The sequence below is a fragment of the Lepidothrix coronata genome, unplaced genomic scaffold (genome assembly GCF_001604755.1).
Source record: "Lepidothrix coronata isolate B3197 unplaced genomic scaffold, Lepidothrix_coronata-1.0 Scaffold274, whole genome shotgun sequence".
NCBI classification, from domain to species: domain Eukaryota; kingdom Metazoa; phylum Chordata; class Aves; order Passeriformes; family Pipridae; genus Lepidothrix; species Lepidothrix coronata.
The window spans coordinates 395870-410789 of record NW_016690454.1 but is presented as its reverse complement, the minus strand read 5'-3'; the positions used below and the strand labels follow the sequence as shown (position 1 = coordinate 410789).

Here is a 14920-nt window from a genome sequence, read left to right as displayed (position 1 = left end):
TCTCCTGAAAAAATCTCAAATAAATGCCAGAATTTGGCCTTTCAGCGTATGCTCCATTACCTCAACAGTCTCTTATGAGCACTGTGCCACTGTTGAAGATTTTTATGCTGGACACATAATGATGCTGAAAATGTTAGTATACACAGCAATTAAACAAAAATATTTCAACTAACAAAAAGTTCTTATTTATAGAAGCATACTGGTACTTCAACTGCCTTTGATAATTTGACAGAGGACAGTCAAAATGGTCCTGCAGGTAACTGCTTGCTCAAGCAGTAACGGGTTTCCTCTTTGCCTCCCTTGAAAAACAAGGGAAGAAAAGCTGATATTAAAAGCCTCTCTGACATTAGCCAGCCACCTAAATAAATAAGTTTCCAGAGACTCTAACCTAATGCTGCACCATCCTAGCCTGTACTCAGTCCACAGAGTTGCTAATATGAAGGCAGAGTGCGTTATGATCAGATAAGCAGTCTTCTGTGTAAAATACTTGAAATTCATTGGAATATGTTTTCCAAGTAAATTGCTAATCTGAGCACAGAAAACTGTATTACTCTCTTCCTGAGATGTTTTCTGAGCTTGATTTTCAAATATATTCTAATTTGGAAAGGGGCAAAGTACTGATTCTATCAGTGGAGATGCAATCAGGACAATGAGGTTGAATCTCAATTCTAGAAAAAAGTAGGATTCTTCTTTTCAGTTTACTTTAACAGATACACTGTGTAATGGAGTGAATCAAGATGTCAAAACTAAGAGAATAAGAGTACTTTGTTTTATGTGTCTTCATTTTAGCCAAACCCTATCTATTTTCTTGACTTGTTACTACAACTAGAAGAAGCATTTACTCTTACATTTTGTGAATATGCTGGATATATAGATAGTGATGTACTTATTTTTATTTTCTAAGGCAGAATTTTTCCTGTTGATAGAATTTTTAATTATGTTTTTTAAAATAGTTCTGATCACTCTTATTTGTACAAACAGTAAAAGCCTTCATGCTTTTCTACATATTCCAGTTGTGTTCTCTCTGTCCTTAATTAAAAAAACCTTATAAATATGAAAATTCTCTTGCTGAAGCTGTACTGTCATTTGTTTGTATATTTCATTGCTCTAGGTTCTAGATGAAATGAAAGAAGGTCTAGTTATCTATATATCAGTCTGAATTTTCCCTACAACTTACCCATTTTTGAAATGAAAAATTGATAAGCATTAAAACAGGCATTATTTTAAATTCATATGTCTGAAACATCTAGTAATCTTAAGCAGGATTCCCCTTGTACATGCACTTCATCTATGTGTCTTTCAAAGAGCTGAGTACTTCAACTGTTATTTGTTTAAAATCCAACTCAGACTTGTCAGCTGAATGATTAAAAATAAACTTCCAAAATAATAGAAAGTAAAAAGTCCATCTACTCATTATTTTTATCTTCCCACATATCAGGGATGTCGCTTTTACAACACAGACACACAAAAAAAGAGTATGATTTACTACCAGTCATAATAATTTTTTTCTCAGTCACTTTAAGCAGAATAAAAAAATTAAAATTATATTAGTTCCCTATTTTTGAAATTGGAGAGTTAACTGTCTAACTCTGTTGCTTTCCTATGGTTGACAAAGTACAACTCAAATAGAAGCATTCAGATAGTGCTGCATGTGGTATCTGGATTATTATCTCCTGCCCTTTCAAGACTCTGTTTGATAGCAAGGTGTTTTAAAGCTGGATGAGCACACATGGAGCTCTCTATAGAGCTTATGTGGTTTAATAAAAAGACTATTCAATACAACTGTTCATAGGGAATCTTATTTGAAGAATTTCTAGATAACAAAAAAGAGCTATTTCATAAAAAAGATAACCCTTATGACTGGGAAAAAAAAATCTATTAAATGAAAAATATTCCATTCTGACAGTTTTACATTTGCTTCTTCTTGCTAAACTATCAAAAATGGATCATTGGGGAAATATTATAGTTAGCAATGTAGGAAATAAAACCACAGTAAGTAGCAGCTTAGAAAAAGTGATTGACATATTCAATAACATGAATGAGAGAGAGAAGGCATGATGGCATGGGGAACGGGACATAATCTATATAGTCTCTTTATTGCTTACTTAAACAAACCAGTTTTTCCAGACAGTGAAACTTTTCAATTACTAGGTTTTGAGGGAATAAAGAATCAATTTACTTATATCTGCAATACTGAAAAAGTCATTACATGATCCAGTAATTTCTGTTTCAAGTTCCATGGTTTTGTATTTGTGTACTGATCTGCAAGAATGCACTTGTTTCTTACTAATCCTTACATTATCTTATGTTAAAGTGTTAAAGCATCACTTTAACACCTGGCACTTTGCTCTTAAGTACATCTGTAACAGGGGAGGTAGAAGAATGATGTTCAGGAGCAAATCCAAAGAGTACTTCATCAGTGAACTTTGCAATTGGTCCCTGTTTTAATTCTTTACGTTCCACACTTCTAATTGCTGAAAATAATTTTTGACAATGATGAGTGCTCAGTGATAAGAAATGGATGCAGACCACATCTGAAGGGGAATGTTGTGGTCAGAGTTAGAAGTAAGGCCATTATCAAAACGTTTGTGCTGTCAAAACCACAGAAAAAAATATCTGCAGAGACTGAGACGTGCCACAAACAATGAATGCAAAAGGTGATCAAATTTTCTCTTAAATCTCTAAGCTTTTTTGTCACCTTCTGAATAGTAAAGTTCTCTTCTTGTAAGAGAACTATTAATATGTTCCCTCTGTTCTTTACCTTACTCTTTCTCTTCCTATTGCTTTCCATTAACAGAATTAATTTCTACTGCATGATATTATCTACATGTTTCTCTAGACTCCTCATTTACCTTTTCCTTGGTTTGCTGCTTTTTTAAAAAAAACTGCTGCATTTTGTGATCACGAAAATCCAAACCCAATTACCTACTTGTCAGTTCGCTTTCCATCCAAAAATATGCTATAATTTTAACCCTCCTTAAACTAAATAAAATTCTTTGGATGGAGGAAGAGTTAGGTCAGTAATCCAGAATATAGTATATATTTTATATGCCTTTGGTCCATTTTGAATGCATATATTGAACACTTTCTCACTCTACTGTATACAAAGGGTGAGGATGTAAATCTTGTCTAACAAGGATAATCCCAACTATTCTTCTTTTCTTTCTTTTGATAGTCCATATTCTTGATAAAGTAGACAGTAGTCAAATCTTTTTGGTAACTGGTATAGTTTACACTTCAACTAATCTGTTTTATGCTAAGTAAATATCTGATCTAAAGATTTTGAACAGAGAAAATTTATTTTAGTGCTTCAATGCCAACGCAGCATTATATGCATTTTTGCAGTTTTTACAAAGCAAGCAGCAATCAAAAGAGCAGTTCTTATACAAAAGCATTTGAAAAAGTCCTTCATATGCGATATATTTATTTCAATATTTGTAAAGACAGTATCAAATATGGTATAAGTGAAAAATACTAGCTGAATTGTTCAGTGTTTTCTCTTGTTAATGAAAGCTAATATTGTACTTCATAATAAAAAGGAAGACTTAATTTTAGTTTAACTTTAAAAGATGAGGTGGAATTACTAAACAACCTGTAACTGACAAGCAAAAGATACTTTAGGGCACACGGAATATCGTGGTTAAAGTAAAAAATTAAGATTTAAGATTTTATATTCATTTAAGCTTACCTCTTCAGAGCCAGAGCCAAAAATCAGCAGGTCAAAAGGTATTGCAGCAACCATGTCAATTAGGAACCAGCCTTTGAAGTAGTGAATTGCTATTTTTGCTGGGTCACTTACCACTTCTTCATTCTGGTTTACATATGTTGTTCTGAAGTTTATTAGAATGTCAATGATAAACATAATATCCACAATTAAATCTACAACATTCAGTGGGCTGCAGGAATATCCACACTCTCTCCTCTTCCGATCCTCACTATCATTCAGAAGGAAGGCAGCAGAGTAAGGAGTGAATATGGCCGTGTATATTACCAGCAACAAAATGAGCCAGTCCCAGACAGCTTTGAAAGGACTATAGTGCAATATAGTAAACTTGTTGATGCGAGGTGTCTGGAGTTTATATTCTGGTAGAACATCAGCCCCTAAGGATAGAACCTACAATAAGAAATATACCATGTCAATAAACATACAGTGTATCTATTGAAACTTACAGTAAACTTAGAAAATACAGGACAAACTTTAAAAGTATTTCACTGTAGTTTTGAGGATTAAACTTTGTGTTTTGGCAAAATAAACTTATGTGAAATTTGTAATCTCAGCCAGGTCCAATAAATTCATTGACAATTTTTCACGTTAGGTTGATTCTTGTCCCCTGTAGCAACCCTTAAGTGGCATATCTAGTACAAAAAATTTGCATAATTAAGCATGTCATCAAATTCATTTATCCACCACATGATAACCTCGCCAGCCTGTTCATGGCCAGTGAATGACTTTTCTTGCAGTGATGTAGTGTTTTTCTCCCAAAGCAAATCTTTTATCATTGGCTTAAATTCACTAAAAAGAGTCTGCTCTCATTAGAAATTGTAGGCAATCAGAAATAAAAAAATGGTAGAGAAAGATCTGTTAGTGTCCTTAACAGCTATCTCCAATTTGAGTCCTGTGTTGTAGAAAACTTTCATGCACGGACAGATTTCACTGAGGCTGTAATTCTAGTTCAGCTAAAGGTGTGACAAAGAAGGATACCACAGGAGTATTGCTTTTTGCTCCACTTCTACTATTGTTAGTGCCTAAAGCTTGTTATTATTCCTTTAGAAGTATGGATTTGTTGTCTGCTGATGTTATCTAAGTTGGATTTCAATTTTATTTGGAAGGATTATGTTTGTAAGCATTGCTTAATTTGCTGGTTCTGGAAGCTGAAATGTTTGCTTTGTTGCAAAGAACAAGCATAGTGTGGGCACCAGATAAAACAAATTTCTTTTGGCTGCTCTTCCAGTCTGACTGAAATCTGACAAGAAGGAACAAAACCTTGAAGGATAAGAAGGTAAATTATGTTTTTGCCCCTATTCAGTGTTTGTTGTAGTTATAGAGACTGTCAGCAATGATGCTAATTATTGCCTTCTGTGCTGCAAGTGATCTCCAAATCCTACGGGGCTCAGATCACCACTTCATTTTGCACAGACCAATGAACAAACATCAGATGGTGACAATCTCTAGTTACTACCCATTGTAGCAATATATTCATATTCGAGAAATCTTATGCCCTTTTTCCTTTACTTCTACTTATTCCTTATTTCCATGCTAATTGAAAACAATTATATTTAGAAAATCATGTATTAAAAAGGTTATTAAAATGAATAATTCTACTCAAAGGAAATAATGATTGGAAGAATACCTTATCTGCAACATTGTCTGCTTTTATTTGCCTTTTTTTTTACAGTTACTAGTTTGGGATTTGAGATTTCAGCTTGTTCAAGATGGAGGAAGTTCTTGCTCCTCAAACATAATCTTATAAAATTGTAAGGGTCAGCACACTTCTTTATGTTTAACATTCCAGTAGCAAGTGTTGTATAAAGATCCTATCCTTATTAATCAGTGGGACTTCTTATTAAGTCAAGTTCTACTCTGAAAATGTTGTGAGAACACAAGGGTTAATAACCACTCTTCTTTAAACTGTGAAGGTAGAAAAAAACTAAGCCATCCAAAAGATTATATGGTAGCTTCAAGCAACCATTAAGCACTGTGCTGACCTGGTGGTAGAGGTTGTTCATCAATTTTTTGTATTGTAACTAGGACTTGCACTTAAGTAATGGTGCTAGCTAGTTTTTTATGCATCAAACACATTAGCTGGCAGCAAGCTGAAGCATTGCTTAGTCTTTTAAGCAGTCTTAATATTTTCAGACCCCCACCTGGTGAGTTGACAAGAATGTTTTCTTAGTATTTGAGAGCAGTGAGTACATGTGACAAGGGAATTGCTATTTATAAAATTTCTATCACTGTTCTCCTGTTGGATTTACAGACAATGAAGGAAATGGATTAGACAAAAAGAACAATACAGCTTACTTCACAAGTTTCTTGCAGTTGCTTGAAAATTCCAGACAGTGTGCTTCACTTCAGAGCAACACATAATGTAAATTGGACTTATTCCCCTGAAATCTGGCTCCTAGTCTCATTTTAGTTACATTTAGTTACATTCCTAGGTTGATTTAGACTGAATTAGGTGAAACTGAAAAGGTAAAAGAAAAAGCCGACTGGACAAAATGAGGGTACAGCAGTATAAAAGTGATTGTAGCAGAAATGGATCCAACTTTTTTTGTTTTAGTTTTGTAGACACACACAAGAGAGACTGACTGATGGTTGTGAGTTTCATATTCATAATGTGATACAGAACTTTTTGTTTCTGCATTGCTTACTCGCATGCAATGAGAAGTGAAAACAAACACTCATGTAACTATTTTTGTTTGCTGTATCTTAAGAAAGAAGGATTTCATTTCTGAAATAAAAAAGAATAATAGTTGCACATACACAGAAAGGAGAAAACACAGTATTTAGTTTCATATTGGCAGTTTCCACAAAGACTAATTGAATATGAGATGAATTTGTCCTTTTGTTATTCTGTAACATCCTTGAAAGGCTTGTGTACTGGTGTTGGCTAATCTTGGCCAACTTGGCTACATAGAAGACTTCAGTTTACTTAGAAATCCACTCAAAAGACTTTTAATATTTCCACTTGATTAAAATAGATGTTGGCAAATTCACTTTTAGTAAAAAGACAATTTATTAACTCTGGGCAATTTATTCTCTTCTGGGCAATGAAGCTCTCATATTTTGTATTGTAAAAGAGGTAGCTTAGGGAATGAAACATTTTTAAGCAGTGTGACTGGGACAAGAATGAAATATTGCAGTGTTAAAAAGTCTTTGAACCTTGGGATAAGACATGATGAGAAAGCCAAGCTTTCTTGCATCTTACTAAAAAGAAGACTATAATGCTAAATCACAAAAGTTATAGTAGCTGCAATGGGTTTCTCTTAAGAAAAATTGGAGATATTCAACCCTGATGAAATACTATCTCACTGTGGCTTTCCTGGTGAAAGTAATAATGTATTTATAACTGGTGTGTTTTACAAGCAGTATTAGATGATAAGATTCAATCTCTTTATAACAAGACCATCTCAAGGTTACATAAACTGTGCTGTATTTTGCCTTCGAGTAAAGAACTCTGATATAAAATTCAGCTTTTCCTGTTTATCCCATTCACTGTTAAAGCAGCGCTGCTGCAAGTGAGAAGACTTCATTAAAACACGTTTTTCATTCTGAGAATCTTGCTTGAGGTGTTTGAGAATCACAGACAGGGCTGGTGAACACCTTTAACTCTTTTTAGATTCATGTATTCACTTCCTAAGATCACAACTTCAAGGTAGCATCTATTATAGAAGGGCTGCAATCAGATATCCAGAAAAATATGGAGTGAGATCAAAGTCACTGTCATAAATTGACACGTTTTAGACAGATTTATCTTTCTGAAGTGTTTGGTAGCTTTCAGTTTCTCAAAGATAACAGTACTTCATTGAAATTTAAAGAAAATATATTTAAGAAGAATGAAAATTTATTATTGGCCTAGGTTCTGTTAAGCAAGAGGAGAAAGGAAGCACATGTACCAGAAGCACACCAGAGTTACTCTCATGTGATAGTTAATGAAAAAAACAAAAAAGATTCAGTAAGCCTTTATCACTTTAAATTGTATTACACTGTTCGTAGTGTTATCTTTTTCTGGGCAGTTCTAACATCTTTCCCCTTTAAGAAAACCTGTCTGGTACCAGGTATAATTTCTGTTCTGTGCTGTATTTAAAGGCCTTGTTTTGCACAGTATTTCTTGGTGAAGTGTCAAAGAGCCAAACTAGACAGATGTGCTTTGCAACACATTGGAAAGATGCTTCACTAGGTAGCTAGATTGTGAAGGGGACTCTTGTTACATGCTCTGTGGCATCAGAGGCAGCAACAGCATTTGACTCTTCTTCCTTGTACAGGTTCTTTAATAAAATGGAATATATAGGCAAAATGTTAGACAAGATGTTGGATGATCTGGGAATTTTACTCTGGTGTCTGCTACTGAGTTTCTCAGACATCTTAGGCAAGCCGATGTTTAACCCAACTTCTGTCAAGTAGAGAGAATAATATTTACCTACTAAACTGACAGTATCCTACAAAGGACAATGAGCAGAAAATATTTATAAAAGCTGTTCAAGAGCAATGGGCTATAATAATTCTTACTTCTCTAAATTTAGTTGATTTTTTTTTTGAAGATTAATTCACACAAATATTTGTCCTCTTCTCCTGCACCAAACAAAGTGTGACTACTCCACTTTCATGAGACCCCACCTGGAGTGCTGCATCCAGCTGTGGGGCTGCCTGCATAAGAAGGACGTGGACCTGTTGGGGTGAGTCCAAAGGAGGCCACAAAGATGAACAGGGAGCTGGAGCACCTCTCTTAATGAACACAGGCTGAGTTAGGGTTGTTCAGCCTGGAGAAGGGAAGGCTCCAGGGAGACCTTATAAGCACCTTCCAGTACCTACAAAAGGCCTAAAGAAAGTCAGAGAGAGGCTTTTTACAAGAGGACAAGGGGCAATGGCTTTAAACTGACAGAGGGTAGGTTTAGATTAGATATTAGGATGAAATTCTTTGTGAGGGTGGTGAGACATTGGAACTGGTTTCCGAAAGAAGTTGTGGAAGCCTCATCCCTGTCAGAATGTTCAAGGCCAGGTTGGATGGGGCGCTGAGCAACCTTATTTAGTGGAAGGCAGCCCGGTCCATGTCAGAGAGATTGGAACGAGATGATCTTTAGGGTCCCTTCCAACCCAAACCATTCTATCATTCTGTGATTCTGCTATTGAAACTGTACAGTTTCAAGAGAGTCTGAGAGAGTCATACTGCTGTGTATCACATGTATATTCATGAATATTGTTCTGAGGCATTTTCAGTCTCAATTTATTAAAGAATGCAAATACACACAGTAAAAACCAAAGATGCATAATAGTGTATTAATAAATCATAAGAGAAATCATAAATGATGAATGCCACCATGAATTGTTAAAGAAGTACTTCTGTCAAACCACTGCATGGATTTAGAGTATGGTTTCCTGGCTATCCTAGCACTGTATTAGAACAAGTGTGGGGTAGGGTTATCATATGCTGGACCATGGCTCTTCTAGTGACTATTGAGCACATGGATGTGGAAAACAACCAAAAAGCATGCCCGATGCATTCAAGAAGCACTGAACTCATTCCATGAGCATATTGTGATTGTATGGACAAAATTCTATATGCAAATAATTCAGAAAATATTGGAACTTTTTCACTTCTGCTCAGAATTCACAATATATTTTTCCTGTATATTTTCAATCAGAGAGCAGATAGGTGACTGTTGTACACTCGCAAAACCAATATGTAACATATTCACAATCTAGTTGACACCTTTCATCATGGACAGAACCACTGCACATCCAGAAAATTTGAACAAAGGGCAGTGTTTACAGGTGACAAAATACCAAAAGAGGTACATAGGCTTGGGGTAAACTCAATAGTTTTAAGATCATAAAATCATATGATAGATCATAGATCATTGTAGAATCTAGATGGATACTGAGTATATCTTTATGAAAAGTAGACGTGGAAGTTTGGTGGGTGAAAATCTTAATAAATTAGATTTTCAGAAAGGTACTTTGCTATTTCTCACGAGCAAGTGTGCCTCATATGAACTGTATATTTAAATGATGTAGTTATATTCAGTACTAAATACTGCTGCTTTTGCAACTGATGAAGTGAAGTGAAGCTTGTACTAACAAGGTTAGCTCTTGCATAGCACCTTTCATGTTAAGAGAATTTCATAAACATTTAATAAAGTTCAAGCTATAAATATAGTCCCAAAATACTTGGGGACTTTATAAAATAAACATTTATCTCACCTATGAAACATCCTTGTAAAACTACAGAAGAGGCTACCAGTCCGAATACAATGTTGAAATATTTATTTATGGGAAATACTATATGGCATGAAAAAATATTATTTTGCCAGTATCTTTCTGGACTCAGTCCCATGTCAGATGTACAGCCCTGAGAGGTGAGTGGATAATCATTCCTGTGTCTTTAAGTCAGGAAGGCTGTAGCAAATCTAGAAACAAATCAGCTCTGTATATGCTAAGAGACTTGAATATCTTTATCATGTGATTGAAGAAACTTTAAAATTTCTGATTGTGTAAAGTGTATTCAACACCAAGATACGAAATTCACATGAATATGTAAAAAAAGAAACAGAACCAGGATGATTATATTATGGGCATTATTGTAGGCAATGAAAAATAAGGGAAGGAATTTGTAAGAACATTTGACTTTTCAGATCTTCTAATCCAAATACACTTCAAGATTGATTCAGAAAGCAAAAATCATCCATACTTGTTATCTGATTGTAAAAATGGAAGGTGACTACATTAATGGACTGTGAAGCATGTTCTGTTTACTCAAAGAACATAAACAAGTGGTAACATGAGAACATTCATATCCTTCTAATTTTTATAGGTGGTTTCTATGGATTATTAGGCTAGGTTAATCTCAATGACCTGTAAGTATTTTCAAGAAACATGAAAAGTTATTTAGTTTAATATTTCTTTTTCCAGCAGGATTTTTAACTCTGAACAGGAGTTAAACAAGTTTGTTGTTGGTGACTAGGAAATCAAGGAAGGTAGAATCTCCTAGGTGCAAGTAAAGCTAAGTTACTATTCCTGTTTACTCTTTAATACAGCTCATGATGCAGAATAAACACTGCCAGCCCAAGAGTACAGTCTCTTCCTTTTAACTGGCAGTTTTGAACTAATTTTCAGATCTTTATCAATAAGGCCAATAAGCATTGAAAAGGAAAATCTTGGAAAATGAAATGAGAAACATTAATCAGACACAGAAGCTAAAGCCATATTTCTGTAATAATTAACTCTTTTTGTCATGACCATAGACCTTAGATCTGAATGACAGCGTGCTCAAAAAATGAGGCAGTGTTACTTCAGCTTTAAAATTATTTTAATAGATTTTGTAGAACTCTTTTCCCTGGATGTAACCTCTCCTGGTGCTATTTTCTCCTGTGTATTAGTTCTATTGAAGCTGCCAAGCTATAACTAGCAAGTACATCTCTTCCCTTTTCTTCTCTGTTTGTACTGTTACCGTGAGACCTCTACAGAGGAGATCTCTGAATCTAAAAAGAATCAAAAATAAATATTACACGAATACTAGTGAACAAATGGAAATTAAACCAACATTGACTTTCTGATAGTAGGCATTACCTAATTCCCTGAAAGACTATAATAGACTCACATTTCAGTCATCTTGATGATTGTCCTCCTCATGCAGATATGAACAACTAACAGGATTACACCAGTACTGAAAGAAAGCTGAAGTGCTTTTGATTTAGTGCACCCTGCAAACACAGCATTACATACTGCTGTCATATATCAGCATTAAAAGGCATTTTTCCATGTAGAAAATATTTTTACATATCTTCCAAAGTACAGCTATTGAGGAACATCTTCTGAATGAGAACGTTAATATTGTATTCTTGTTTTATTCTTTTGTCTTTATTAAGCGCTTTAAAATAATGTAGTATGACTGTATATAATGCTGAATACTAAAACATTCTCTATGAGACAGTTTGAAGTATAACAACGAGGTTTCATAACACAGTGTCTTAATGACCTCCGTATTTTTTAAGCTAATTTTTTGTTACAGAAAATTTGCTGCCGTGTGAAAATATGACTTGTCCTTGCCTGTCCTATATGTTTCCCATTTGGGACTTCACAGAGAAGAGGATATCAACTTCTTATTTAAACAATGGGCTCAATATTTCTTTGTTTTCAGGGTCAGAAACAGCACAATGCATTTTTTGTTGTTGTTGTTTTTTCCTTTGATTTAATTTTAGGTAGGCATTGAAACAGAAATTTTGTTTTTAATGGCAGGACCTGAAAAAATCAAAGCTTATCTGACCATATTTTAAGCTTATTTGAGTGTATTTTAATTTTTTTTTTTTCCAGATGTCAGTCTGTCACTAGATGAAGCTTGTTTGAGAGCAACGGAACTTCCAGGGACTGCTGAGAGCCTTACAGGACTGAAGCCATGAAGTGCAAAACTTTTATAAAGTTATCAAATAATTACATAAATCTCTTCAGCTAAACATATTTACTTACAAAGTAAGCCAGAATCTTCAAATGGTTAAGGAAATTTATGTATGTCCTGAAATTAAAGCAGTAGAACAGCCTTTTTCTCATATTTCTTCAGTAAAATTGTACAGATTTCATGGAAATAGTATTTATTGGATATTACCATCAAATAAAACTACTTCACCAAACTTGAATATATGCAATAATTTAGAAGACTCACTATCTCTAATCTATAATTTTTTTCATGAATCAAGAAGCTAAAAAAGAGAAAGCATTTTTATATTTTCATTTTCCATTCATTATTTTCCATGAAAATATTAAGAAATGGTATACAGATCTTAAACCTCAGGAGCCTCTTCCTGCCAGTCAGTATATAATCACTTTCATATTTGTGGGTAATGCATCATCAGAGTAACATTTAAAAGCATATAGATTTACTGACAGTGCTTTACTAAACCTTAAACCTCAAATTAGTGATATAAGGTTTATCAAAGAAGACATTAAAAACTGACTTTTTTTAGCAAATGTTAATGAAAGAATATGTATTAAAAGTTGTGTAACCCTTTTCTTTAATATTCAAGCGATGTTTTTTCAGAAGAGAGAAAATGTTATCCTTCAAAATTCTGGTGAATGCACTTCTGGCAACACTAAGATGCCAACAAACATTTATATGCATGATAATGAAACATCAAGGGTTATATTTTTAATAAGGTCTTAGATTATTGTGTGGTTTTTGGTCACCTAAAAGATATTTTCTGTTATCTGTTCATGGTACGGCAACAAACCAAGTAGATTTTGTGCTTGATGTTATCTCATCTTCCTCACAATATTTATGAAAAAAGTATCTTTCATTATTATCCATTTAGACTGGTTTGGTAGCTGTCAAATATTTTGATGCAGATAAAGAAAAGCATAAAAGCTGTAAGAATTTCTGAAGTGCATGGAGTGAAAATGAAGCAGCTACATCCATGGTTTCATTCTATGATTACAGTACCTACTGACATAACTGTCAGGAGTAAAGAAGAAAGGAAGAAAAGTTCCTTATGCATGCATTCATATTGAAGTTTAACCTTCAGTTTCATGGTAAATATTTTTTTCCATAATAAGCAAAATAAGCAAACTTTAGTTTCTAGAAAATCCACATTGTGTAATTAGACCCCTTAGTGTTTAAAAAAGTGTGAACTGCAGTTGAAACTGCTTAGATAGATGGAGAAAAGCTTAATTTCGAAATGTCCAACTCCCTTATGGCTTTCCGTGTTTGTGCCTACTGAGCATATTCCAACCCAATTCACTTAAAGTAGACATTTAGTCTCAGTATTCTGCCCAGGTTTCCCAGGTTCCTCTCTCAACATCACTTGTAGGAAAGTTTGGTGCATTACCCAAACTTCTATCAAATCTGGTCAACAATATTTTAACCAAAAACCATTTGGCAAAGGTAGATGGAACAGATTGCACACACATGTACACACAATGTGATGATACAAATTAAATTTCATTAGCAAAATCAACCTATAAAAACATGATCCAGATTTCTAGGGCCATCCATTCAATTCTTACTGGTTCGGCAGAGAAAAAGAGTGGAGTTGTGACCATAGAGAATAGGCAGACAGATTTGCCTGTCCTCAGACAGTAGCTGGATCTAACATTAGACAATTTTATGATCTAAAAACGTATTTGGTTGTGGCAAGATGGTACGACCTTCATGGTGATTCTGCATTACCTACTCTGGTACTCTAACAAAACAAAAATAGCACAGAATCAGTGAGACAAAACTAACTCCTTGGGAACTCTTCGTTGCCTGCGTTATGTGAGATGTGCTTAGGAGACAACAGGATGTTTTATTTAAGGATTTAATCAGTGTCATGGTTCTGGCTGGGAGAGACTTAATTTTCTTCTCAGTAACTGGCACAGTGCTCTGTTTTGGATTTAGTATGAGGATAATGCTGACAACACCCAGACGTATTGGTTGCTAAGTGGTGCTCGCCCTAAGTCATGGACTTTTCAGTTTCCCAGGCTCTGCTAATGAGTAGGAGCACAGAAAGCTGCAAGGGAGCATGGTCAGGAGAGCTGACATAATCTGGACAAAGGGATATTCCATAGCATAGAATGTCATGTCCACTATATAAACTGAGGGGTGTTATTAGGAAGAGGGAGTGATCACGGCTCAGGAACAGGCTTGGCATCAGTCAGCAAGCAATTGTATTGTAAAATACTCGTTTTTCTTGTGTCTTCTCTCTCTCTCTTTTGCTCATTTTCTCTCCCTCTCCCTCTACCTCTCCTTTTAATTACAATTACTATTGGTATCACTATTATTATTACTATTATATTATTTTATTTTGTTTCAGTTATGAAGCTGTTCTTATCTTGCCCTACAAGTTTTACTTTTTTTTTCTCCTGATTCTCCCTGCCATCCCACTGAGAGGACAGGAAGGACCTGAGCAAGCTGCTATATAGTACTTAGTTGCCAGCTGGGGTTAAATCGTGACAACCAGAGAGATATGGAAATCTTTTTGGTACTATTGCAGGCATCAAAAGCTCACTCCAGTGGAAAAATGCCTAGGATAGAAGCTTGTAAGTTTTAATGTTCTTAATGTTCATAGTTTTCTAGATATATTGACTAATTTTTCACACTGTGTAAACTGCGGTTTCCTTTGCTTACTTGATATTGTAGATGTAAGGAAGAGAGAAAATAGACAACATAATGTATCTGGAAATTACTATCCTATACAAAACTTATTTTTTAATCTTTGTTTGAAAACCTGGAAG

The 14920-nt window shown here is 34.6% G+C and overlaps 1 protein-coding gene across 2 annotated transcripts in view; it reads right to left on the bottom strand.

Annotated features, from left to right (window-relative positions):
• The window catches only part of KCNH7 (potassium voltage-gated channel subfamily H member 7), a 223188-nt gene that overhangs the window by 46558 nt on the left and 161710 nt on the right, over positions 1-14920 (bottom strand). For both annotated transcript variants that reach the window (XM_017836297.1, XM_017836298.1), the window contains one exon: positions 3689-4114. In XM_017836297.1, the coding sequence (XP_017691786.1) occupies positions 3689-4114 (426 nt within the window). The remainder of the gene's footprint in view (positions 1-3688; positions 4115-14920) is intronic.